We start from the raw sequence: 26,915 nt of genomic DNA on the forward strand, positions 1-26,915 counted from the left end.
TGATCTTCTAGCATTTGCATTGACCTAAAATCCTAATTACCCAATTCTTAATATTGCACATTTCTTCCTCAAATGAAATAGGATTTTAGAAACTGCAGAAATGGACGGTGTAGGAACTATTTAGCTTTAGTATGAATCTAGTGTTTAACAGCCACTTGTACACTAGAAAACACTATTATAATTCTGTGAAAAATGATTTTTTTTTTTTTTGAGATGGAGTCTCGCTCTGTCGCCCAGGCTGGAGTGCAGTGGCGCGATCTCGGCTCACTGCAAGCTCCGCCTCCGAGGTTCACGCCATTCTCCTGCCTCAGCCTCCCCAGCAGCGGGGACTACAGGCGCCCGCCACCACGCCCGGCTAATTTTTTTTTAATTTTTAGTAGAGAAGGGGTGTCACCGTGTTAGCCAGGATGGTCTCGATCTCCTGACCTCGTGATCCGCCCTCCTCGACCTCCCAAAGTGCTGGGATTAACGACGTGAGCCACCGCGCCCGGCCGAAGGATTTTTTAAGGCATCAACCAAAAGCAGAGTATTCTATACAATACGTGGTTACCTTTTTGTGGTCTTTCTAAAAACTCAGGGAAAAAAAACTGCCGTATAATGAATATAATGAGAGTGAATTATCTGCTTCTACACATAAGGCTATCCAGTTAAGAACAGGGGAAAAGCCGGGCGCGGTGGCTCACGCCTGTTATCCCAGCACTATGGGAGGCGGAGGCGGGTGGATCACGAGGTCAGGAGATCGAGACCATCCTGGCTAACACAGTGAAACCCCGGCTCTACCAAAAATACAGAAAAATTAGCCGGGCGTGGTCGCGGGCGCCTGTAGTCCCAGCTACTCGGGAGGCTGAGGCAGGAGAATGGCGTGAACCCGGGAGGCGGAGCTTGCAGTGAGCGGAGATCCCGCCACTTCACTCTAGCCTGGGCAGCAGAGCGAGACTCCGTCTCAAATAATAATAATAATAATAATGATAATAATAATAATAATAATAATAATAGGGGAAAAAATGAAAAATGGAATAAAAGCTCTCCGGCCGTAGATAACAGGCTGAAGTACTGTTCATAGGATAGATCTCTTCGCTATTTTCACCTGGAATTCTCCTCTGTGAACTCTGCAACAGACTTCTGTAGACAGAACCCCAGATCGGTTGGGTGGTCCTTCTGATGGGTCTGGATAAACCCCTGTACAGCTGACTTAACCAAGAAGGGAAGTACATGTTGGAGCCACACGATGGCGAAAAACAATCACGAAATCCCACGCTGCCGGTAGTTAAAAGTCAGTTTTGGAAATACACAGAAATCCCTTAAAATTCCAGGAGTTCCCACTCTCTTCTCGAATATTTAAGGCCTCCTCCGCACAACATTCGAGTACACGTGTCTAGAAACAAGACAAATCTCCAAGGTCTCTGGGGTGCTTGCTGGGGTGGAGATAAGGGAAAGACCTTTCCCTGAGTCTTAAAGCATCAGTCTGCACTTCTACTCAACAAGTCGGCAGCCAAAAGTGACGACGAGAGAGCGACTCCACGTAGCGGCGCCAGGCGCGAGCCCAAGACAACCAGAGGCGGTCACTAGGTATTCGCCCTTCTCCTCTTTCCACGCTTCTCGAGAGGCTCCCGCGGCCAGAACCGGAAAACAAGGAGTAACAGTCGCGTTTCAAATCTCGCAGACCTGCTGGCCGATTTCGAGTCTTCTGAAAGAGGAAGGCGAGCAAAGCCAAAATTCTCCCAGAGCGCGAACCCAAACACAGATCGCCGCTGGGGTCCAAGCGCCCTTCAACTCCGCCCGCTAGTGCCCAAGATTACCGGGAAGGAATTCAACGAATCAGTGGTGAGGTGCCGCCGCCATGCCTACTACGGGCGGAAATTTGAGAGAAAGCTTCGCACCGGTAGGAAAACTGACGAGCAACCGAGCACGATTGGAAAGGTTGACGATAGTGGTTAAGTGGCTCGGCCTTGCCCTCAGTTAAAATGGCAATTTTAGTTGCTTCACTGATATGGAATCGGCGAGGCGCCAAGGAGGCTTCCTGCGTGGGGCCGCAGAGCGAGTCGGGAAACGATTTTAAACTGAAGAGGCGGCGGAGGGCCGAATTCCCTTTTCTCAACGGCTTGATTTCAGAGCTGGGCTGGTCTCTGACAGGCTCAGCTGGAGAGGGACGGGTTGGGACGCACTGTCCTTTTGCCCTTCCCCCTCCGCGAGCAGAAGCTGACTCCGCAGGAGCGAGGGTCGCAGAGCTGGGTGAGCGGAAATGTCCCTCCCAGAGTGAAGTCGCAGGGCCCGCCCCGCGTCTGAGGGAGCGGAGGTCTTCCTGGGTGCGTTTGTGTCTCTTGTGAACCCACTTGTGGAGCGAGAGGGAATTTGGGAGGGCCAGGGGTTAGTCTGGCCTCTGTCTTAGCTGTCGTTTTGGCGTTTTTTTTTTTTTTTTCTTCAGGGGCTTTCAGTCTCCACATAGTTTTGGAGCCGGACTTTTGAAGAATGATTCATGAATCCGGAATGGGTGACAGCGTCATCACGGCATTTTATTGGTAAAGATGCTTTGTATTGGTCCCGGACCTGCTTTAACTTTGTATTTGCCCTGTTGTGTGGTCATTATCTTACAATACTTGCGTGTTGAGGTGTGTTTAAACACTACGTACTTAACACCGGCTAAGTATTGGCATTGGGGCGGTTGGATTTAGGTATTGGTGGCAATGTAGAAAAGTGATCAAGTCAGAGCCCCTTCACGGACTAACCACAGGAGAAACAACAAAGCTTTACTTGTGTGCTGTGAACCACAACTGCAAGTGGAATTGTCAAGAGAACTAGCCCTGCCAAGCTCTGGAAAACTTCTGAGGAGATGGCACATGGAAAATGGATAAGATTTTTGAGACAAACGGGAGTAGAGAAGTGTTTTTAATTGGCGATAAGGTGAATAAAAAGGCAGGGAGAACAGTAGAGTGATCATCTGTTTAGAGTAGGGGGTGCATGTTTGGGTATAGGGCTGTCATTTAACCTCTTAAAGAATTGTCTACTGGAACTTTCTTCACTCTCATCCCTCCACCCCCCAATGTTGTATACAAAACCTTAGAGGAAGTGTATGCAGAATGTTGGATTTTGGAAAGGCTAATGTCGATGGATCTTGGGGAAGAACTGAAGTAGTAGAAAATGAACCTGGATAGGATCAGATAATAAGATCAAATACAGTAGTGCCTTGAAAGCCAGACAGGAATTCTGATTTGACTTCATATAGATGTGTGGGAACTGTTATGGGATCTCAAGCAAGGTAATGATAAAAGTGGTGACAATGAAAGACTGATGATGGATTAGGGAAAGGGGCTAAGATTGGGAACAAGATAAGTAGCTACAATTGAGAATGAAAGTGAAGCCCACATCTAAGAGGACAAGTGTCTATCTTTTTAAGAAATATGTCAGAGGCCAGGTGTGGTGGCTTATGCCTGTAATCCAGCACTTTGGGAGGCCAAGGCAGGCAGATCACCTGAGGTCAGGAGTTCAAGACCAGCCTGGCCAACATGGAGAAACCCCATCTCTACCAAAAAATACAAAAATTAGCCAGGCGTGTTGGTGCATACCTGTAGTCCCAGCTACTGGGGAGGCTGAGGCAGGAGAATCACTTGAACCTGGGAGGTGGAGGTTGCAGTGAGCCAAGATTGCACCACTGCACTCCAGCCTGGGAGACAGAGTGAGACTCTGTCTTCAAAAAAGAAATATGTCAGAATTTGATGATAAAGTTAACAAAGTTAACTTTTTAGATGTAAAGGTGATGTTGAAGGAAGAGTAAAAGATGATGAAAGTTTTTTTAGTGGGGAAAGAAAATGAAAAGGAAGAATGGAATTATTACTGAGCAAAACAGAGTACAGTAGTTGGCAAAGAAAGATTGAATAAGATGTGAAGCGATGATTAGTTTTGAACTTAATGAGTTTGACGGAGGTTGGAAATGCAGGACTGGGTTGCAGCTGTAATGGTCTGAAGATAGAGATTTAGGAGTCATATAGAATGATTATTTTCCTATGTAGAATGAATGATTTTCAGAATCTGGGGCCACCTACTATTGGAACATGAGGAAAAAAAAAGAATCAGTAAATAAATTGGAACTATAAAAAGTAAGGAGGAGAAAAGCCCCTAAAAAATCGAATGTCAGAGGAAACAAGGTCCCAGAAAGTTTAGAGGAGTAAGGATGAACAAACTTGATTGGAACAAAGTATTTGGCCATGGTTTTGGCAAAAACAATGATCTTCGAAAGTGCAGTTTCTTTGTAGTGATAGATGGAAGAAAGAGATTGCTGAAGATTTCTAGTAAAATATTTATTAGTAACTGGAGGCAATAGGTGTAGACCACGTTTCCAGGAGATTGGTCTCAGAAAGAATGAGATGAATTGGATTTAAACACAAATTTTTAATGTTAGAAATACTAGAATATGCTTGGCAGTGAAAGAAAAGGATCCTGTATAGGAGTGATTAAAGATGATAGAGATGTGAAGTACAGCCTGGTGTGGTGGTGCACGCTTGTAGTCCCAGCTACTCGAGAGGCTGAGGTGGGAGGATCGCCTGAGCCCAGCAGGTGGAGGCTGCAGTGATATCAGGCCACTGCACTCCAGCCTGGACAACAGAGTGAGACCCTGTCTCAAAAAAAAAAAAAAAAAAAAAAAAAAAGGCTGAAGTACACAAAGGAGATGGTGTCCAGGGGAGATACAAGTAAGAGGACCTCTTTGCTTCCGATTGGAAGGAAGAGTATTGGGACAGTAATATATTGAGTCAAGGTATATTTATAACCTCTGGATTATTGTGCTGGGCAAAAATTACACATTCTTGAGTGTGAAATGAGAAGGTAAAATAAGTATAAATCATTTGCTAATCTTTAATTCGTGGATTGGGCTATTTTACGTTAACATTAAATACACAATGGACATGTTTTTTCAAAACCATCCCTCTTAGTGCTGATAGTCTTTTTCTCACCTACATTTATTGCTAGACTTTTTAAAGTCACCTAGACTTTAAAATCTTTTTGGGATTCATAGCATTTCTCTTTTAAGGAGTCAAATTCAGCAGGGCTTATGTTGCCTCATAATTGATCCCTGTTTAAAAGGCAATGTGAAAGAAGTAGCTAAGTGCACTCATTGCAGAGTTAGACTGTCTGGATTCAAATCCTGACTCTTCCACTCTAACTTGTTGACTTTGGCAAGTTACTTAACTTGTCTGATTTCCTGTTTGTCAGCTGGGAGCATGATCTACTTCATGGGGTTGTTTGAAGATTAAATGAGAAAATATTTATAAAGGGCTTAGTACCTGAAACATGATGAATGCTCAATAAGTGTTAGCAATTATTGTACCAAGTAACAAATTTGAAGGAAACATTCTAAGTAGGATTGATTAAAATTCCCTTTGAAATAGGTAATTCAATATGCATTTAAAGCTAGGATGCTTTAGAATAGCTGCTATTTAAATTGTGTGGTGTCTGGTGTAGAGTCATGTATTCACTACAGTCAAGATACAGTTCCATCACCACAAGGAATTCTTGTGTTGCCTTTTTATAGTCACATTTATGTCCCTCCCACCCTCTTCCCTTTCCCTGATCTCTGTCAGCCACTCATCTGTTTTCATTCCTTTAACTTTGTCATTTTAAAAATGTTAAATGTATGAAATTTTATATGTGACCTTTTTGGATTGGCTTTAACATCCAAGTTGTTGCATGTATCAATAATTTGTTTCTTTTCATTGCTGAGTACTATTACATGGTGTGGATGTACCACAGTTTATTTAATCATTCACCCACTGAGTTGTTTTCAATTTTTGGCTATTATGAATAAAGCTACTATGAACATTTCTAAAAATAAATAAATAAATTGTGTGGTATATGAACTTGCTCTGGACATTATTTGAGCTTTAAGGACAAATAATGCTACATGTTTAGTGTATGTATTTATTTATTTATTAATTAGAGAGGGTCTCACTCTTGCTCAGACTAAAGTGCAGTGGTGTGATCATAGCTCACTGCAGCCTCAAACTCCTGGGCTCAAGCACTCCTCCTGCCTCAGCCTCTGGAGTGGCTACGACTACCACCATGCCAGGCTAATTCCTTTTTTTTTTTGAGAGATGGGGTCTTGCTGTGTTGTCCATGCTAGGACTACATGTTTAATTTGTGGAGTTTTGTGCAAGATATAAATGGTGTCCTAGTCTAACATATTGAAATAGAAGTTACAGGTTAAATCTGAAGTCTGAAATGCCCCATAACATGAATCTTTTTGAGCACTGACATGATGCTGGAAGGAAATGTTCACTGGAGCATTTTGGATTTCAGATTTTTGGATTAAGCATGCTTGACCAGTGTAATACAAATATTCCCAAATTTGAGAAAATCTGAAATCCAAAAACACTTTTGATCCCAAGCATTTTGGGTAAGGGATGCTCAACCTGTGCTATTTTAAATATAATACTATTTAAATATGGGCCGAGTGCGGTGGCTGACACCTGTAATCCCAACACTTTGGGAGGCTGGTGGATCACCTGAGGTCAGGAGTTCAAGACCAGCCTGGCCAACATGGTGAAACACTGTCTCTACTAAAAATACAAACAAACAAACAAACAAAAAATTAGCCAGGCATGGTAGCGGGCAGCTGTAATCTCAGCTACTCAGGAGACTGAGTCAAGAGAATTGCTGGAGCCCAGGAGGCAGAGGTTGCAGTGAGCCGAGATTGCGCCATTGCACTCCAGCCCAGGCCAACAACAGTGAGACTCCATCTCAAAAAATAAAATAAAATAAAATAAAATAAGTAAATATAGTAATATAACTTTTTATTCGTAAAAAACTTTTCAAAAGGGTAATTGTGTAGTAGTTGAGACTAATAACTTTTGTTGTTGTTGTTGAGATGGAGTCTTGCTCTGTCTCACCCAGGCTGGAGTGCAGTGGTGTGCTCTTGGCTCACTGAAGCCTCCACCTCCCGGGTTCAAGCGATTCTCCTCTCAGCCTCCTGAGTAGCTGGGACTACAGGTGTGTGCCACCATACCCAGCTAATTTTTGTTTTTCTAGTAGAGACGGAGTTTCACCATGTTGGTCAGGCTGGTCTCAAACTTCTGACTGCAGGTGATCCACTTTTCCTCGGCCTCCCAAAGTGCTGGGATTACAGGCGTGAGCCACTACGCCCAGCTGAGACTAATCATAACTTTGAAATGATAATTCCTTTTAATGAAAATTGTATTTTAATTTTGTGTTTCTTTTTTTCTTGAGAGGGTCTTGCTGCGTCACCCAGGCTGGAATTCAGTGGCATGATCACATCTCACTGCAGCCTTGACCTCGTGGGCTCATGCAGTCCTACTTCAGCCTCCTGAGTAGCTGGGACCACAGGTGTGCACTACCACACCTGGCTAGTTATTTTTTTTTTTTTGTAGAGATGGAGTCTCACAGCGTTGCCCAGGCTGGTCTCAGACATCTGAGCTCAAGTGATCCACCTGCTTCAGCCTCCCAAAGTGTTGGGATTACAGTCATGAGCTACCATGCCTGGCCCTAATTTGGAAGTTCTATGAAATACTTCCGTTTAATTGAACCAATACTTGTTTAACAATTAAAGGACACTCAGCCTTGTATTTGGGTAATTATACAAGAGAAATATAAAGCATGGTTTCAGTGACAGTAGCTTAGTTTTACTGAGGATACAAGAAATACACACTGAAAAATGGTACAAGGAAGTATATGAACAGGGGCTAAAATGAGTGGTACAGACTGGGTGATTGAGGAAAGCTATGTGTGCTGGTATATCTCCAAGGATTTTGTAGAACATTCTTGAGGGATTTTTTCAGACTTACTTAGAGATGAGAGCTCATTCAGCACACACACACACATGCATACTCTGCTTCCAAGAATGAGCCACTGATAACAGATAACAGATAAAAATGTATGCCATAGGTATTTCAGGACCAAAAGGTTAAAAACACCCTAGTTTGAAAGGAGATCAAATTTCTAGCATGGTCTTAAAGGAGGTGAGATGGGAAAAGGACGCTTAAGATAGGAAATGCAGTTGAGAAGCAAACACATGAAGATAAGAATATGTTTATGTCCCAGGTTGGAGAGGAGAATTAGGAAGATAAGGAGAAGCTGAATTAGAAAGACCTTAAACCCAGCAGAAGAGTTTAGGATTTGTCTTGTTACTGTAAAGGTTTTTGCATAGATAAAGTGCTATTTTTGGAAGAATGGATTACTCTTAGATACGGAGAACTCTTAGTTGTGGCTAAGGAATTAGCTTTGTGAAGGGATGACAGATTTTTTTTTTTAACATTTTTAAAAATTTTATTTTATTTTTTAAATTATACTTTAAGTTGTAGGGTACATGTGCAAAATGTGCAGGTTTGTTACATAGGTATACATGTGCCATGTTGGTTTGCTGCAGCCATCAACTCATCATTTACATTAGGTATTTCTCCTAATGCTATCCCTCCCCCAGCCACCGACCCCCCGACAGGCCCCGGTATGTGATATTCCCCGCCCTGTGTCCAATTGTTCTCATTGATCAATTCCCACCTATGAGTGAGAACATGCGGCGTTTGGTGTTCTGTCTTTGTGATAGTTTGCTGAGAATGATGGTTTCCAGCTTCATCCATGTCCCTGCAAAGGACATGAACTTATTCTTTTTTATGGCTGCATGGCATTCCATGGTATATATGTGCCACATTTTCTTAATCCAGTCTATCATTGTGGACATTTGGGTTGGTTCCAAGTCTTTGCTGTTGTGAATAGTGCCGCAATAAACATATGTGTGCATGTGTCTTTATAATAGCATGATTTATAATCCTTTGGGTATATACCCAGTAACGGGATCGCTGGGTCAAATGGTATTTCTAGTTCTAGATCCTTGAGGAATTGCCACACTGTCTTCCACAATGGTTGAACTAGTTTACACTCCCACCAACAGTGTAAGAGCATTCCTATTTCTCCACATCCTCTCCGGCATCTGTTGTTTCCTGACTTTTTAATGATCGCCATTCTAACTGGTGTGAGATGGTATCTCATTGTGGTTTTGATTTGCATTTCTCTGATGACCAGTGATGAAGAGCATTTTTTCATGTGTCTGTTGGCTTCATAAATGTCTTCTTTTGAAAAGTGTCTGTTCATATCCTTTGCCCACTTTTTGATGGGGTTGTTTGTTTTTTTCTTGTAAATTTGTTTAAGTTCTTTTTAGATTCTGGATATTATCCCTTTGTCTGATGGGTAGATTGCAAAAATTTTCTCCCATTCTGTAGATTGCCTGTTCACTCTGATGGTAGTTTCTTTTGCTGTGCAGACAGTCTTTATTTATTTATTTATTTTGCTTTTTTTTTTTTGAGACGGAGTCTCGCTCTGTCACCCAGGCTAGAGTGCAGGGGCACGATTTTGGCTCACTGCAACCTCTGCCTCCTTGGGTTCAGCGATTCTCCTGCCTCAGCCTCCCAAGTGGCTGAGAGTATAGGCGCACATCACCATGCCTGGCTAATTTTTGTATTTTTAGTAGAAATGGCATTTCACCATATTGGCCAGGCTGGTCTCGAACTCCTGACCTTGTGATCCACCCGCCTCAGCATCCCAAAGTGCTGAGATTACAGGCGTGAGCCACTGCGCCCGGCCTGGTCTTCAGTTTAATTAGATCCCATTTGTCTATTTTGGCTTTTGTTGCCATTGCTTTTGGTGTTTTAGTCATGAAGTCCTTGCCCATGCCTGTGTCCTGATTGATAGTGCCTCGGTTTTCTTCTAGGGTTTTTATGGTTTTAGGTCTAACATTTACATCTTTAATCCATCTTGAATTAATTTTTGTATAAGGTGTAAGGAAGGGATCCAGTTTCAGCTTTCTACATATGGCTAGCCAGTTTTCCCAGCACCATTTATTAAATAGGGAATCTTTGTCCCGTTTCTTGTTTTTGTCAGGTTTGTCAAAGATCAGATGGTTGTAGATGTGTGGTGTTATTTCTGAGGCCTCTGTTCTGTTCCATTGGTCTATATCTCTGTTTTGGTACCAGTACCATGCTGTTTTGGTTACTGTGGCCTTGTCGTATAGTTTAAAGCGAGGTGGCATGATGCCTCCAGCTTTGTTCTTTTTGCTTAGGATTGTCTTGGCAATGTGGGCTCTTTTTTGTTTCCATATGAACTTTAAAGTAGTTTTTTCCAATTCTGTGAAGAAAGTCATTGGTAGCTTGAGGGGGATGGCACTGAATCTATAAATTACCTTGGGCAGTATGGCCATTTTCACAATATTGATTCTTCCTATCCATGAGCATGGAATGTTCTTCCATTTGTTTGTGTCCTCTTATTTTGTTGAGCAGTGGTTTGTAGTTCTCCTTGAAGAGATCCTTCACATCCCTTGTAAGTTGGATTGCTAGGTATTTTATTCTCTTCGTAGCAATTGTGAGTGGGAGTTCACTCATGATTTTGCTCTCTGTTTTTCTGTTATTGGTGTATAGGAATGCTTGTGATTTTTGCACACTGATTGTGTATCCTGAGACTTTGCTGAAGTTGCCTATCAGCTTAAGGAGATTTTGGGCTGAGACGATGGGGTTTTCTAAATATACAGTCATGTCATCTGCAAACAGGGACAATTTGACTTCCTCTTTTCCTAATTGAATACCCTTTATTTCTTTCTCTTGCCTGATTGCCCTGGCCAGAACTTCCAACAGTATATTGAATAGGAGTGGTGAGAGAGGGCATCCCTGTCTTGTGCCAGTTTTCAAAGGGAATGCTTCCAGTTTTTGCCCATTCAGTATGATATTGGCTGTGGGTTTGTCATAAATAGCTTTTATTATTTTGAGATATGTTCCATCAATATCTAGTTTATGGAGAGTTTTTAGCATGAAGGCCTATTGAATTTTGTTGAAGGCCTTTTCTGCATCTATTGAGATAATCATGTGATTTTTGTTGTTGTTTCTGTTTATGTGATGAATTACATTTATTGATTTGTGTATGTGGAACCAGCCTTGCATCCTAGGAACGAAGCTGACTTGGTCATGGTGGATAAGCTTTTTGATGTGCTGCTGGATTCAGTTTGCCAGTATTTTATTGAGGATTTTTGCATCCATGTTCATCAGGGATATTGGTCCAAAATTCTCTTTTTTTGTTGTGTCTCTGCCAGGCTTTGGTATCAGGATGATGCTGGCCTCATAAAATGAGTTAGGGAGGATTCCCTCTTTTTCTGTTGATTGGAATAGTTTCAGAAGGAATGGTACCAGCTCCTCTTTGTACATCTGGTAGAATTTGGCTGTGAATCCATCTGGTCGTAGCCTTTTTTTGGTTGGTAGGCTATTAATTATTGCCTCAGTTTCAGAGCCTGTTTTTGTTCTATTCAGTGACTCGACTTCTTCCTGGTTTAGTCTTGGGAGGGTGTATGTGTCCAGGAATTTATCCATTTCTTCTAGATTTTCTAGTTTATTTGTGTAGAGGTGTTTATAGTATTCTCTGATGGTAGTTTGTATTTCTGTGGGATCGCTGGTGATATTCCCTTTAGCATTTTTTATTGCATCTATGTGCTTCTTCTCTCTTTTCTTCTTTATTAGTCTTGCTAGCGGTCTATCAACTTTATTGATCTTTTCAAAAAACCAGCTCCTGGATTCATTGATTTTTTTGAAGAGTTTTTTTGTGTCTCTATCTCCTTCAGTTTTGCTCTGATCTTTGTTATTTCTTGCCTTCTGCTAGCTTTTGAATTTGTTTGCTCTTGCTTCTCTAGTTCTTTTAATTGTGATGTTAGGGTGTCAGTTGTATATCTTTCCTGCTTTCTCTTGTGGGCATTTAGTGCTATAAATTTTCCTCTACACACTGCTTTAAATGTGTCCCAGAGATTCTGGTACATTGTGTCTTTGTTCTCATTAGTTTCAAAGAACGTCTTTATTTCTGCCTTCATTTTGTTATTTAACCAGTAGTCATTCAGGAGCAGGTTGTTCAGTTTCCATGTAGTTGGGCGGTTTTGAATGAGTTTCTTAATCCTGAGTTCTAATTTGATTGTACTGTGGTCTGAGAGACAGTTTGTTGTGATATCTGTTCTTTTACATTTGCTGAAGAGTGCTTTGCTTCCAATTATGTGGTCAATTTTAGAATAAGTGGGATGTGGTGGTGAGAAGAATGTATATTCTGTTGATTTGGGGTGGAAAGTTATGTAGATGTCTATTAGGTCCACTTGGTGCAGAGCTGAGTTTAAGTCCTGGATATCCCTTGTTAACCTTCTGTCTCGTTGATCTGTCTAATATTGACAGTGGGGTGTGAAAGTCTCCCATTATTATTGTGTGGGAGTCTAAGTCTCTTTCTAGGTCTCTAAGGACCTGCTTTATGAATCTGGGTGCTCCTGTATTGGGTGCGTATATATACATATATATGGTAGTTAGCTCTTCTTGTTGAATTGATCTCTTTACCATTATGTAGTGGCCTTCCTTATCTCTTTTGATCTTTGTTGGTTTAAAGTCTGTTTTATCAGAGATTAGGATTGCAACACCTGCTTTTTTTTGCTTTCCATTTGCTTGGTAGATCTTCCTCTATCTCTTTATTTTGAGCGTATGTGTGTCTCTGCATGTGAGATGGGTCTCCTGAATACAGCACACTGATGGGTCTTGACTGTTTATCCAATTTGCCGGTCTGTGTCTTTTAATGGGAGTATTTAGTCCATTTACATTTAAGGTTAATATTGTTAGGTGTGACTCTGATCCTGACATTATGATGTTAGCTGGTTATTTTGCCCGTTAGTTGATGCAGTTTCTTCCTAGCATTGATGATCTTTACAATTTCGCGTGTTTTTGCAGTGGCTGGTACTGATTGTTCCTTTCCATGTTTAGTGCTTCCTTCAGGAGCTCTTGTAAGGCAGGCCTGGTGGTGACAAAATCTCTTAGCATTTGCTTGTCTGTAAAGGATTTTATTTCTCCTTCACTTATGAAGCTTAGTTTGGCTGGATATGAAATTCTGGGTTGAAAATTCTTTTCTTTAAGAATGTTGAATATTGGCCCCCACTGTCTTCTGGCTTGTAGAGTTTCTGCCAAGAGATCCGCTGTTAGCCTGATGGGCTTCCCTTTGTGGGTTACCCGACCTTTCTCTCTGGCTGCCCTTAACATTTTTTCCTTCATTTCAACCTTGGTGAATCTGACAATTACGTGTCTTGGGGTTGCTCTTCTTGAGGAGTACCTTTGTGGTGTTCTGTGTATTTCCTGAATTTGAATGTTGGCCTGCCTTGCTAGGTTGGGGAAGTTCTCGTGGATAATATCCTGCAGAGTGTTTTCCAACTTGGTTCCATTCTCCCCGTCACTTTCAGGTACACCAATCAAACATACATTTGGTATTTTCACATAGTCCCATATTTCTTGGAGCCTTTGTTCGTTTCTTTTTACTCTTTTTTCTCTAATTTTGTCTTCTCGCTTTATTTCATTAATTTGATCTTCAGTCACTGATATCCTTTCTTCCACTTGATTGAATTGGCTATTGAAGCTTGTGCATGCATCATGAAGTTCTTGTGCCATGGTTTTCAGCTCCATCAGGTCATTTAAGTTCTTCTCTACACTGTTTATTCTAGTTAGCCATTCGTCTAACCTTTTTTCAAGATTTTTAGCTTCCTTGCGATGGGTTACAACATGCTCCTTTAGCTCTGAGAAGTTTGTTATTACCGACCTTCTGAAGCCTACTTCTGTCAACTCATCAAAGCCATTCTCCATCCAGCTTTGTTCCATTGCTGGCGAGGGGCTGTGATCCTTTGGAGAAGAGGCCCTCTGGTTTTTAGAATTATCAGCTTTTCTGCTCTGGTTTCTCCTCATTTTTGTGGTTTTATCTACCTTTGGTGTTTGATGTTGGTGACCTACAGATGGGGTTTTGGTGTGGATGTCCTTTTTGTTGATGTTGATGCTATTCCTTTCTGTTTGTTAGTTTTTCTTCTGTCAGTCAGGTCCCTAGACTACAGGTCAGTTGGAGTTTGCTGGAGGTCCACTCCAGACCCTGTTTGCCTGGATATCACCAGCAGAGGCTGCAGAACAGCAAACATTGCTGCCTGATCCTTCCTCTGGAAGCTTCGTCCCAGAGTGGCACCTGCCTGTGTGAGGTGTCAGTCAGCCCCTACTGGAAGGTGTCTCCCAGTTAGGCTACACGGGGGTCAGGGACCCACTTGAGGAGGCAGTCTGTCTGTTCTTAGCGCCCAAATGCCATGCTGGGAGAACCACTGCTCTCTTCAGAGCTGTCAGACAGGGACGTTTAAGTCTGCAGACGTTTCTGCTGCCTTTTGTTCAGCTATGCCCTGCCCACAGAGGTGGAGTCTATAGAGGCAGTAGGCCTTGCTGAGCTGTGGTGGGCTTTGCCCAGTTTGAGCTTCATGGCCACTTTGTTTACCTACTCAAGCCTCAGCAATGGCGGACGCCCCTCCCCACCATGAGGCTGCTGTCTCACAGGTCAATCTCAGGCTGCTGGGCTAGCAGTGAGCAAGGCTCTATGGGTGTGGGACCCACCAAGCCAGGCACGGGAGAGAATCTCCTAGTCTGCCGGTTGCCAGGACAGTATGAAAAGTGCAATATTTGGGTGGGAGTGTCCCATTTTTCCAGGTACAGTCTGTCATGGCTTCCCTTGGCTAGGAAAGGGAAATCCCTGGACCCCTTGCGCTTCCCAGGTGAGGCAATGCCCCACCCTGTTTTGGCTCACCCTCCATGGGCTGCACCCACTGTCCAGCCAGTCCCAGTGAGATGAACCAGTTACCTCAGTTGGAAATGCAGAAATCACCTGTCTTCTGCGTCGATCATGCTGGGAGCTGCAGACCGGAGCTGTTCCTATTCAGCCATCTTGGAACTGGATTCGACAGATTCTTGACAGAAAAATTCAGTAGAATGTGCTTAATGACTATGTGTTAAAGAATGAAGGTGGGGGACTACATGAATTTAAGTTAACTTAGCAAATTGACAGGAATTTGAAAATGGATCAGTTAGCTTTTTGAAGGAGGAAAAGAAGTTGAACTTAGTTTTGAACATATACTGTTTTTGAGGTATCTGTAAGATATACATAAAAGTGGGCTATAGCCAATGAGGAATATAGGACTTGGTTTAAAAGTCAAAACTGGGGATAGGGAGGGGAAAAGACAGAAAGAGAAAGGATTCCTTTAGAGTGAGGAGAGGAATCAGTGAAACTGTAAGCATGAATTAACTTTTTAGTGCTTAGAATTCTGGTTTTATTTCTTCTTATGCAGACAGACCATGGATTCTTACAATGCACCAGAGTCAACTCCTAGTGCATCCTCAAGACCTGAAGATTACTTTATAGGTGCCACTCCTCTGCAGAAACGATTAGAATCGGTCAGGAAGCAGAGTTCATTTATCCCGACTCCACCTCGAAGGAAAATTCCCCAGTGTTCACAGTTGCAGGTATGCTTTTTGTGTCCCTTTGTGTTAGTCAATAATTGAGAATATCTGTGAACAAAACATTTCAATTTTTGTAACTATAGTATTCTTAGTATCTTCTTAACCCCTCAGCTAATAAATGAGAAAGAAACAGTTTCATAATGATCAGCGCTACCTCTTTATGTCTTTTATTTGTTTTTTATATTTGTATTTATGTATTTGTTTATTTATTTTGAGACAGAGTCTTGCTCTGTCACCCAGGCTGGAGTGCAGTGGCGCGATATCGGCTCACTGCAAGCTCTGCCTCCTGGCGGCCATTCTCCTGCCTCAGCCTCCCCAGTAGCTGGGACTACAGGCGCCCGCTACCATGCCTAGCTAATCTTTTGTATTTTTTAGTAGAGACAGGGTTTCACCATGTTAGCCAGGATGGTCTCGATCTCCTGACCTTGTGATCTGCCCGCCTCAGCCTCCCCAAGTGCTGGGATTACAGGCATGAGTCACCGCGCCCGGCCTGTTTATTTATTTTTTAAGTAATTTTCAAGCATGCAACCCATATATACCAGGAGTTTTTATGTATTTTAACCTCCTTTAATCTGAATCATGTCCACGGTATTTTTTTTTAACTTTTATTTTAAGTTAAGGGGTATATGTGCAGGATGTGCAGGTTTGTTATCTAGGTAAACATGCGTCATGGGGGTTGGTTGTACAGATTATTTCGTCACCCAGATGTTAAGCCTAATATCCATTAGTTATTTTTCCTGCTTCTCTCCTTCCTCCCACCCTCCACCCCCGACAGGCCTAAGCGTGTGTTGTTCCCCTCTATGTTTCCATGTGTTCTCATCATTTAGCTCCCACTTATAAGTGAGAACATGTGGTATTTGGTTTTCTGTTCCTTTGCTTGTTGGCTAAGGATAATGGCCTCCAGCTCCATCCATGTCCCTGCAAAGGATATGATCCCATTCATTTTTATGGCTGCATAATATTCCATGGTGTATATGTACCACATTTTCTTCATCCAGTCTGTCATTGATGGGCATTTAGGTTGATTCCATGTCTTTGCTATTGTGAATAGTGCTGCAGTGAGTATATGCATGCATGTGTCTTTATGGTAGACTGATTTATATTCCTTTGGGTATATATCCAGTAAGGAGATTGGTGTGTCAAATAATATTTCTGTCTCTAGGTCTTTGAGGAATTGCCACACAGTCTTCCACAATGGTTGAACTAATTCACACTCCTACCAACAATATATAAGCATTCCTTTTTCTCCACAACCTCACCAGCATCTGTTTTTTTTTGACTTTTTATTTTTCTCCACAACCTCACCAGCATCTGTTGTTTTTTTACTTTGTAATAATAGCCATTCTGACTGATGTGAGATAGCATCTCATTGTGGTTTTGATTTGCATTTCTCTAATGATCAGTGATGTTGAACTTTTCTTCATATGATTGTTGGCCTCATGTATGTCTTCTTTTGAGAAGTGTCTGCTTATGTCCTTTGCTGACTTTTTAATGGGGTTGTTTTTTTTTTTTGTTTTGTTTTGTTTTTTTTTTTTAGAGAGTGTCTCACTCTGTCACCCAGCCAGGCTGGAGTGCAGTGGCATGATCTTGGCTAACTGCAACCTCTGCCTTCCAGATTCAAGCGATTCTTCTGCCTCAGCCTCCTGAGTAGCTGGGATTACAGGCATCCACCACCATGCCTGGCTAATTTTTTTTGTATTTTTAGTAGAGACAGTGGTTCACCCTGTTGTCCAGGCTGGTCTGGAACTCTTGACCTCAGGTGATCAACCCTCCCCACCCTCTCAAAGTGCTGGGAGTCTTGCTCTATCACCCAGGCTGGAGTGCAATGGTACGATCTTGGCTCACTGCAACCTCCGCCTCCTGGGTTCAAGCGATTCTCCTGCCTCAGCCTCCGGAGTAGCTGGCACTACAGGTGCCCGCCACCACGCCCAGCTAATTTTTTTGTATTGTTAGTAGAGACGGGGTTTCACCATGTTGGCCAGGCTGGTCTCGAACTCCTGACCTCAGGTGATCCACCTGCCTCGGCCTCCCAAAGTGTTGGGATTACAGGTGTGAGCCACCACGCCTGACCTGGCCCATTTTTTTTCTTGTAAATTTGTTTAAGTTCCTTATTGGTGCTGGATAGTAGACCTTTGTCAGATGCATGGTTTGCAAACATTTTCTCCCATTCTGTAGGTTTTCTGTTTACTCTGTTGATAGTTTCTTTTGCTGTGCAGAAGCCCTTTAGTTTAATTAGATCCCATTTGTTAATTTTTGCTTTCATTGCAATTGCTTTTGGCATCTTTGTCATGAAATCTTTGCCTGTACCTATGTCCTGAATGGTATTGCCTAGGTTGTCGTCCAGGGTTTTTATAGTTTTGTGTTTTACATTTAAGTCTTTAATCCACCTTGAGTTAATTTTTATATATAGTATATGGTATAAATGAAGTGTTTTTGTTTTTAATGGTACCTGTGGTTCTAATAGAGCATGGCAAAAAATATTCCCAAATATCTTTTTTTTTTTTTTTTTTTTTTTTTTTTAAGACTAGTCTAGCACAGTAGTGACAAAGGGGGAAGGGGGAAAGAGTAGAACAGGGAGTTGGAAACAAGGAGTTTGATCTATAACTGATTGTGAACAATCAACTGAGATAACTCACTACCTTTGGACCAGCCCCCAAGTATCTTTTTATTTAATCTGTTGAATTGGGCATGGTTTCATAAAGTAGATTTGCTGCCAATTTTTTTTTTTTTTTAAGGCAGAGTCTCGCTCTGCCACCCAGGCTGGAGTGCAGTGGCGTGATCTCGGCTCACTGCAACCTCTGCCTTCCAGATTCAAGCAATTTTCCTGCCTCAGCCTCCTGAGTAGCTGGGATTACAGGTGCACACCACCATGCCTGGCTTATTTATTTTTGTATTTTTAGTAGAGATGGGGTTTTACCATGTTGGCTAGGCTGGTCTCAAACTCCTGACCTTGTGATCTGCCTGCCTCAGCCTCCCAAAGTGCTGGGATTACAGTCGTCAGCCACTGTGCCTGGCCCAAACAATTTTTTAAATTAAGACTAATCAAATTAGATACTTTAGGAATGGTTACTACTTTTGAAATCTATAGTTTGAGGTTTCTAAAAGTGAAACATAAATTTTATGTTAAATATTTATTGAACACTTGTTCTAGATAGCATTGTTCTAGAGAGAACTAAATAGACAAAATCACTGCTGTCATCCAGCTTATACACCAGTAGGGAAGACAGATAATAAAAATACAAAAAAATTGCAGACAAGAATATAATGTTGGGTAGTAATAAGTGCTGTGAAGAAAAGTAAAGCCAGATGAGGTGATACAAAGTTGGAGTGGGTGCAGGTGCTACTTTAGATCGAGTGGCCTCTTGGATTACATTTGGGTAGAGAACTGATGAAGTGAAGGAACTTGCCATGTGAACACTTGGGAGAAGAGCATTCTAAAGAGAAGGTACAGCAAAGGTAAAGGTCTGTTCAAGGATCTGCAAAAAGTCCTGCAAACTCATTTGGTTGGAGTGCAAAAATCAGGTACTCAATAATATATTTGTATTAGATGTTTTAAATGCTATGATTAAATTCTTATTGTTTCCTAATTCTTAAACTTCTTTTGTCTTGATTTTTTTTTATAGGAAGATGTTGACCCTCAAAAGGTTGCATTGCTTCTGCATAAACAGTGGACTTTATATAGTTTAACTCCCTTATATAAATTCTCCTATAGTAATCTCAAAGAGTATTCTAGACTTCTCAATGCTTTTATTGTTGCTGAAAAGCAAAAAGGACTTGCTGTGGAAGTGGGAGAAGACTTCAACATCAAAGTGATTTTTTCTACTCTCCTAGGAATGAAAGGAACACAAAGGGACCCGGAAGCATTTCTTGTCCAGGTATAATACATAAACAGTTCTTGCTTCCTAGGGGAAAAGTATTATGTCTTGTTTGACTAAACTATAATAATTAGATATAATCAACTTAAAAAATTTTTTCCTATATATATAGGTAGTTTGTGTACAAAATCATGTTTATTTTTAAAAACTGAGGAAATACATAAAAATACAAAAAAGTTAAAAATTATAGTTTAACATTTTGGTATATATGTTTGGTTATCTGTATCTATATAGTCTTGAAATTGGGATCACATTGCCCATACTTTTACATTATGATATTTTTACTAATATTGTAGACAATTACTTATATCATTAGGAATTCTGTATTTTTGTGGTTTTTACTGGGATTAAATTTCTATAAGTAGAATTTTAGTATAAAAATATATATCATTAAATTTTGTGATACTTCATGCCAGGTTACTCTCAGAAATGTAACATTTTAAGGCTGGGTGCAGTGGCTCACGCCTGTAATCCCAGCACTTTGGGAGGCTACGGCGGGCAGATCACCTGAGCCTAGGAGTTTGAGACCATCCTGGGCAACATGACAAGATGCCATTTCTACAAAAAATACAATAAATAAATAAATAAATCTGGTTTCTTAATCAAGATAGTTCTATTGCTCTTATATACTACTTACAGGAAGGAATATAAAATGTTGCGTTTATTTTATTTTATTTTATTTTTTTGAGACAGGGTCTCATTTTGTCACCCAGGCTGGAGTACAGTGGCACGATCTTGGTTGACTGCAACCTCTGTCTCCTGGGCTCAAGTGATCCTTCCACCTTAGCCTTCCAAGTAGCTGGGACTGCAGGTGCATGCCACCACACTCGGGTAAATTTTGTATTTTTTGTAGACAGGGTCTCGCCATGTTGCCCAGGTTGGTCTTGAACTCCTGGGCTCAAGTGATCCACCCACCTTGGCCTCCCAAAGTGCTGGGATTACAGGCATGAACCACCACACTCAGCCTCAGATTTATTTTGTTTATTATTCATGCCTGCTGCTTCTGTTTCTTTTGAGCTAACTAATCTTAATAATGGATAAGGAAATTAAGTTCTCAAGCAGTTGAAAAGGACTGACTTTTTGTTTGTATAGATTAGAGTCAGTAAACCATGGCCCATAGGCCAAATCTGATCTGCTGCTTGTTTTTGTAAATAAGGCTTTATTGGAACATAGCCACTTTTATTTGCTTATATATTGTCTGTGGCTGCTTTTGTGCTGCAACAGCAGAGTTGAGAAGTTGCAACAGAGCCCATATTGCCAGCAAAGTCTGAAATGCTTACTAACTGGCCCTTTACAGAAAAAATTTGCTGACCCCTGATATAGGTCATGGTATTGGCAAAGGTCTCAAGATGTTCTGGGATTAGGGTTAGCCTAAATAACAGTGAATTAAACAAGATAGTGGTATACTGTCTTTTTTTTAAAAAAAAGTGCATGGATGTAAGCTGTCCAAGGCTGGTATGATGCTTGATGAAATCATTAATAATCTAGGCTCTTTCTTCTCCTTAGTGCATGGTTTTCATCTTAGAAGTTACCTTATTGTCTAACATAAGATGTCTCCAGCAGCTCTAAACATTATATTCAAGTTCCAGGCAGGAAGTAGGAAGAAGATGGGAAGGACAAACAGAACCTGATGCAGAGTAAATCTTGCTGAGACCCAGTAACTTCTCTTTACATCTTAGTTGGAAGGGAGGCTAGAAAAGACTTTTTTTTCAGTGAGTACTCTGCCAACTTAACTAAAGAGACTTTTTTTTTTTTTTTTTTTGAGACAGCTTCTCTGTCACCAGATTGGAGTGCAGTGGTACTGTCTTGGCTCACTGCAACCTCTACCTCCTGGGTTCAAGTACTCCTCCCGCCTCAGCCCCCCAAGTAGCTAGGACTATAGGCATGTGCCACCGTGCCAGGCTAGTTTTATATTTTTATAGAGACAGGGTTTCACCGTGTTGCCCAGGCTGGTCTCAAACTCCTGAGCTCGTGATCCACCCGCATCGGCCTCCCAAAGTCCTGAGATTGCAGGCATGAGCCATCTCGCCCAGCCATAAAGGGACTGTTTTATTGTGGGAGGAAAAATGGATACTCAAGAGACAATTAGCAGTTTTTGTCAAGTGAAGCACCTGATGCACAGAGATGTTTTGTGACTTGCATATTATCAGTCAAGCATCTACCCTTGTGAGGATTAGAAATGACCTCTTGAATTCCTGGTATAGTGTTCTAATAGTTTTCAAATTAAATCTCATTTCTTGATAGGGTTACAAGACTCTCAGGTCATGAAAGTGTGATAAAGTTAATATATCTAAGCTTCCAGCTATTTGAGAGTCTTTCATAATTTCTTGAACAAGAAGGAGAAATATGTTAAAAGAACTGTGTAAATGATCATTTCTGAAGGGGTATGATACAAAGCTATGATATTAACCTTGGTCTGCTTAATGCTTTAACAGAGTTCTTTGAGTATCCGGAAGGCATGTTTGTCATGTAACTTAAAATTTAAAGTTTGAGGGGCTAGGCAATCAGCTAAAAATATAATAAAATATCCTAAATGATCTGAATGGATTGTCCAATGAGCCAAATCAAAAGAGATTAAAATGTTAGTAGGAATAAATTTACAGCCTCAGTATAAGTTGGGAGAGATTTACCTATAAAGCAAACATGAATATACAGGGCTAGTTTATATAAAGCTGTCAACTAAAAACCAGAAAACTGCAATCTGAGATTACATTAATAGGAGTATAATCTAGTTAAAGGTGGTGGTTAGTCTTGCAATCAGACCTTTTTCCCCCTTCCTTCCCCGAATCAGAGCTTTTTAAAGTAATTATATTCACTTATGAATGATTCCTATGCAGAATAATTTCAGGGAAGAGTGACTAGAATAGTGAGAGAATGTGAATGTATGTCATAGGTGAATGGTTGAAGAAACTGGAAATATTGAACTTAGTACTATGTATGATGGGGACCATCAAATATTTGAAGGACTTTTCCTGTAGAAGAGAGATCAGATGTGATTATATTCTGCATGCCCAAAAGGAAGAAAGCAGGACCAGTGGGTAGAAACTGTAGGGTCTAACATATAAAAGAACATTTTAAGTTGATAGTGCTGCCTTAGGAAATATTGAAGCCTTCCTCAATGAAAGAATTCAAACATGTTAGATTTTGTGACCTTTCACAGTTCTTTCTAAAGTTGAGGGGTTTTTTTTGTTTGTTTGTTTCAGGGTACTACACCTGGTTATGCCATATTGGTAGCTCTTATTTTGCAGTTTGGTTACACCAAGATTTTGCCATATATCATGTTTCCACTGTATAAGAATATTGGGGGCCGGGCACGGTAGCTCACGCCTATAATCCTAGCACTTTGGGTGGCCGAGGTGGGCAGATCACCTGAGGTCAGAGGTTGGAGACCAGCCTGACCAATACAGTGAAACCCCATCCCTACTAAAAATACAAAAATTAGCTGGGCATGGTGGTGCATGCCTGTAATCCCAGCTACTTGGGAGGCTGAGGCCGGAGAATCACTTGAACCCAGGAGGTGGAGGTTGCAGTGAGCTGAGATCATGCCACCGCACTCCAGCCTGGGCGACAGAGTGAGACTCTGTCTCAAAAAAAAAAAAAGGCCAATTATTTTGATAAGCCCTGTTAATCATTAGGGAGACTATTCCCTCTATGTTTTTTTTGCAAGTATTACATTGGCTCGTCTTATTTTTAATGAACTAATTTTGAGAAGATGGAATTTAGAAGTAAATGTACTTTTGAATTTAAGGAGCCTGTTTACTTTCTTTGTAGATTGTGTCAAAATCTCAATTGCCATCTGAGAATAGAGAAGGTAAAGTGCTGTGGACTGGCTGGTTCTGCTGTATATTTGGAGACAGTCTTCTGGAGACTGTTTCAGAAGATTTCACCTCTCTGCCCTTATTCCTTGCAAATGGAGCAGAGTCTAACACAGCAATAATTGGAACTTGGTTTCAGAAAACCTTTGACTGTTATTTCAGTCCTTTAGCAATCAATGCATTTAATCTTTCCTGGATGGCTGCCATGTGGACTGCATGCAAAATGGACCATTATGTGGCTACTACTGAATTTCTTTGGTCTGTACCCTGTAGCCCTCAAAGTCTGGACATTTCTTTCGCAATACATCCAGAGGATGCAAAAGCTCTATGGGACAGTGTCCACAAAACACCTGGGGAGGTTACCCAGGAAGAAGTTGACCTATTCATGGATTGCCTTTATTCACATTTCCATAGACACTTCAAAATTCATTTATCAGCCACAAGATTAGTTCGTGTTTCAACATCTGTAGCTTCAGCACATACTGATGGAAAAATAAAGGTTAGTTTGAACAATCTAGTTAAGTAATTTTTCCTTGTTTTATGGTTTTAAAAATGTATGATGATTGTATTGTCCACTCAATTGAAGAAACACACTTGAATGTATTCAAGACAATAGAGAGCTTTTATTTTATGGTTTATGGTTTACTGCAGTCTTTAGCCTTCTAGATACAGCCTTATAATGGAAGGACACTATATGCTGTGTGCTTCAGCCTTTGGTAATAATGTGAATTATTATTTTGTAGTAACTTTGAAACTTTCAAAATTATTCCTTGTGAAATTTTGAAATAATTATCAGAGTAATAGAGAATTTTGTGTTAGACAAAATTATAGCCAGAAACACAGAACTAAGATGTCATCTTTATGTTCCAGGCTTTTCTGTCCTCATTGGGAAAGAAATAATAGAGACATTGTTTTATTCTCTACAGAGTGATTTCTGATAAGAAGTATCAGAAATAGGCCAGGCATGGTGGCTCACGCCTGTAATCCCAGCACTTTGGGAGGCCGAGGCGGGCGGATCATGAGGTCAGGAGATTGAGACCATGCTGGCTAACACGGTGAAACCCCGTCTCCACTAAAAATACAAAAAATTAGCCAGGCATGGTGGTGGGCATCTGTAGTCCCAGCTACTGGGGGAGGCTGAGGCAGGAGAATGGTGTGAACCCGAGAGGCGGAGCTTGTAGTGAGCCGAGATCGCGCCACTGCACTCCAGCCTGGGTGACAGAGCGAGACTCCATCTCAAAAGAAAAAAAAAAAAGTATCAGAAATAAACTGAGAATTGGCTCCTAAAATATATTAAAATATACAGCCACAATATACATTCAGTAAATGTTTCCTGTGATCTTGTTACTGTGCTAAGAGTTTAACAGACCTTAAATTCTAATCTTTAGAGCAACCCTGTAGTTAGGTGTTTTTTGTGTGTGTGCTTTTTGTTTTTTTTTTTGAGACAGAATCTCACCCCATCACCCAGGCTGGAGTGCAGTGGTGCTATCTCAGCTAACTACAACCTCTGCCTCCTAGGCTCAAGCGATTCTCGTGCCTCAGCCTCCTGAGTAGCTGGGACTACAAGCATGAGCCACTACACCTGGCTAATTTTTGTAATTTTACTTTTTTAACTATTTTTATCTTTATTTATTTATTTATTTTGAGACGGAGTCTTACTCTGTCACCCAGGCTGGGGTGCAGTGGTGCAATCTCAACTCACTGCAACTTCCGCCTCCTGGGTTTAAGTGATTCTCCTGCCTCAGTCTCCCGAGTAGCTGGGACTACAGGTGCCTGCCTCCATGCCCAGCTATTTTTGTATTTTTAGTAGAGATGAGGTTTCACCATGTTGGCCAGGCTGTCTTGAACTCCTGACCTCAAATGATCCACTTGCCTTGGCCTCCTAAAGTGTTGGGATTACAGGCATGAGCCACCATGCCCGGCTAGTTAGATTTTTTTTTTTTTTCCTTCGAGATGGAGTCTTGTTTTGTTGCCTAGACTGGTGTGCAGTGGTGTGATCTTGGCTTACTGCAGCCTCCGCCTCCTGGGTTCAAGCAATTCTCCTGCCTCAGCCTCCCGAGTAGCTGGGATTACAGGCTCCACCACCATACTTGGCTAATTTTTGTATTTTTAGTAGAGATGGGGTTTCACCATGTTGGCCAGGCTGGTCTCAAACTCCTGACCTAGTGATCCACCCGCCTCGGCCTCCCAAAGTGCTGGGATTATAGGCATGAGCCACCGTGCCTGGACAGTTAGGTGTTTTTATCCATATTTTATTTTAAAACAAGGAAACTGAGGCCAAGATAGGTTTAAATGACAAGCAAGATAGATTATCAAGAGGAAGAATCAAGATTTGAACTCTTACCTCGTAGATCCAATAAGTCAATACTCTATAAGCACTATATTCATGTTTTTCAAACTGGAGGTCACAGTGCAACAGTAGGTTGGGAAATAATTTTGATGAGACCAGCATTAAAAAACAAAAAAGGAAAGAAATAGAAAATGTAAAAATGAAGGGTTTTTTGTTTTAGAGGAGAGTCTCATTCTTTCACCCAGGCTGGAATGCAGTAGTGTGATTATAGCTCACTATAACCTTTAACTCCTGGGCTCAAGTGATCCTCCTGCCTCAGCCTTGTGAGTAGCTGGGACTATAGGTGTATACCATTACACCTGGCTGTTTTTTACATTTTAAAATTTTTTGTAGAGATGAGGTCTCCCTTTGTTGCCCAGGCTGGTCTTGAACTGCTGGGCTCAAGTGATCCTCCTGCCTCGGCCTCTCAAATTGCTGGGATTATAGGGATAAATCACTGTGCCTGGCCAAAAATGAGTGTATTGCATGTGGTAAGCTTCATGAATTAAATCTAGAAGTTAAACCAATATAACATTGATTATTCAAATATCAATCTGCTTTGTTATAATTAATACTATTCTAATTTTAAATGTCTCCTTCTTTTTCTTTTTGCAGATTCTGTGTCATAAATACCTTATTGGAGTGTTAGCATATTTGACAGAACTGGCAATTTTTCAAATTGAGTGAAGCCTTATGTGGACTATAAGTTATAGATTATATACTCTTATTGATAACTTGCCTAATTGCTATGCTGAAAGAGACTGCAGGAGAAATAGGCATCTATCTCTGCATCTGTTTTCCCCACCATGCCTTTGGAGTTGCCAAGATGGAAGCCAAGAAGGATCTAGAAGAACAAAGAATATGGTAGTAGATGAGCCACAGCCAGGTGCCCATGTACTAATCATGATAACCTGACATGCCATTCTCAAAATGCTGAGTTGTTAATTTCTTGTCATCTTTAAATATATATATATAGGCTGGGCTTGGTGGCTCACACCTGTAATTCCAGCACTTTGGGAGGCTGAGGTGGGTGGATCATTTGAGGCCAGGAATTCAAGACCAGCCTGGCCAACATGGTGAAACCCCTTCTCTACTGAAAATACAATAATTAGCTGGGTGTGGTGGCACATGCCTATAATCCCAGCTACTGGGGAGGCTGAGGCAGGAGAATCGTTTTAACCCAGAAGACAGGCTGCAGTGAGCCAAGACTGCACCACTGCACTCCAGCCTGGGCAACAAAGTGAGACTCTGCCTCAAAAAATAAAAAAGAAATAAAATAAATAAATATAGCGTTTATTATGTTTAAACTCTTAGGATTCAAATGAGATGTATCTAATGGATATTTCTGATTTGGGTCTTTAAAACCTTTAATCTCTTTTAAGCATTTTAGACTTGCATTCAGAAAGAATTCTGTCTTCTAAAGACATTTTCCTAGCATTTCACTGCGGAGAACTGGCAATCAAAATCCCCTCAAAAGGGAACTAAAGATTAATATACACATTTTTTTAGTCACTAATATGCTTCTGTTTTAAATACAGTTCAACTCCTGTTGCAATGTTGAATTAAATGTTTATTTTAAAATGAA

General features: G+C 41.2%; 2 protein-coding genes across 9 annotated transcripts in view; one reads left to right on the top strand and one right to left on the bottom strand.

Moving 5' to 3' along the window:
- DARS2 (aspartyl-tRNA synthetase 2, mitochondrial) overlaps positions 1-1,941 on the bottom strand; it is a 33,977-nt gene extending 32,036 nt beyond the window's left edge. Inside the window, exon 1 of one of the 3 annotated variants that reach the window (XM_063811231.1) lies at positions 1,088-1,226. Coding sequence is in view for 2 of the 3 variants with exons in the window: in XM_524974.8 (XP_524974.2) it covers positions 1,088-1,214 (127 nt within the window). In the remaining variant the exon portion in view is untranslated. Of the gene's footprint in view, positions 1-1,087 lie in introns of all 3 variants that reach the window. The other 2 variants (XM_524974.8, XM_054673402.2) reach the window with 2 other exon arrangements.
- Positions 1,114-26,915, top strand: CENPL (centromere protein L). Of its 6 annotated transcripts, none has more exons than XM_054673422.2 (7): positions 2,045-2,306; positions 2,426-2,519; positions 15,140-15,314; positions 18,935-19,186; positions 19,880-20,017; positions 22,958-23,500; positions 25,946-26,915. In XM_054673422.2, exons 3-7 carry the CDS (start codon positions 15,147-15,149, stop codon positions 26,015-26,017), a joined length of 1,173 nt encoding a protein of 390 aa, XP_054529397.1. In that variant the 5' UTR covers positions 2,045-2,306; positions 2,426-2,519; positions 15,140-15,146; the 3' UTR covers positions 26,018-26,915. The 6 variants fall into 6 exon arrangements, with proteins under 6 accessions (XP_009436778.1, XP_001150730.1, XP_054529397.1 ...); XM_054673423.2 differs by having other exon boundaries at positions 2,107-2,232; XM_009438503.4 differs by lacking the exon at positions 19,880-20,017 and having other exon boundaries at positions 1,114-2,232.

Source organism: Pan troglodytes, chromosome 1, assembly GCF_028858775.2.
Source record: "Pan troglodytes isolate AG18354 chromosome 1, NHGRI_mPanTro3-v2.0_pri, whole genome shotgun sequence".
In the NCBI taxonomy this organism is placed as follows: Eukaryota; Metazoa; Chordata; class Mammalia; order Primates; family Hominidae; genus Pan; species Pan troglodytes.

Bases quoted from the DNA above. Each gene is read 5' to 3' on its own strand.
- CENPL (XM_054673422.2), top strand. From the start codon at position 15,147: ATGGATTCTTACAATGCACCAGAGTCAACTCCTAGTGCATCCTCAAGA. The intron at 20,018-22,957 runs GTAAATTTTGTA...CTTTCTTTGTAG, and splicing joins GTGCATGCCACCACACTCGG to ATTGTGTCAAAATCTCAATT. The intron at 23,501-25,945 runs GTTAGTTTGAAC...TTCTTTTTGCAG, and splicing joins ATACTGATGGAAAAATAAAG to ATTCTGTGTCATAAATACCT.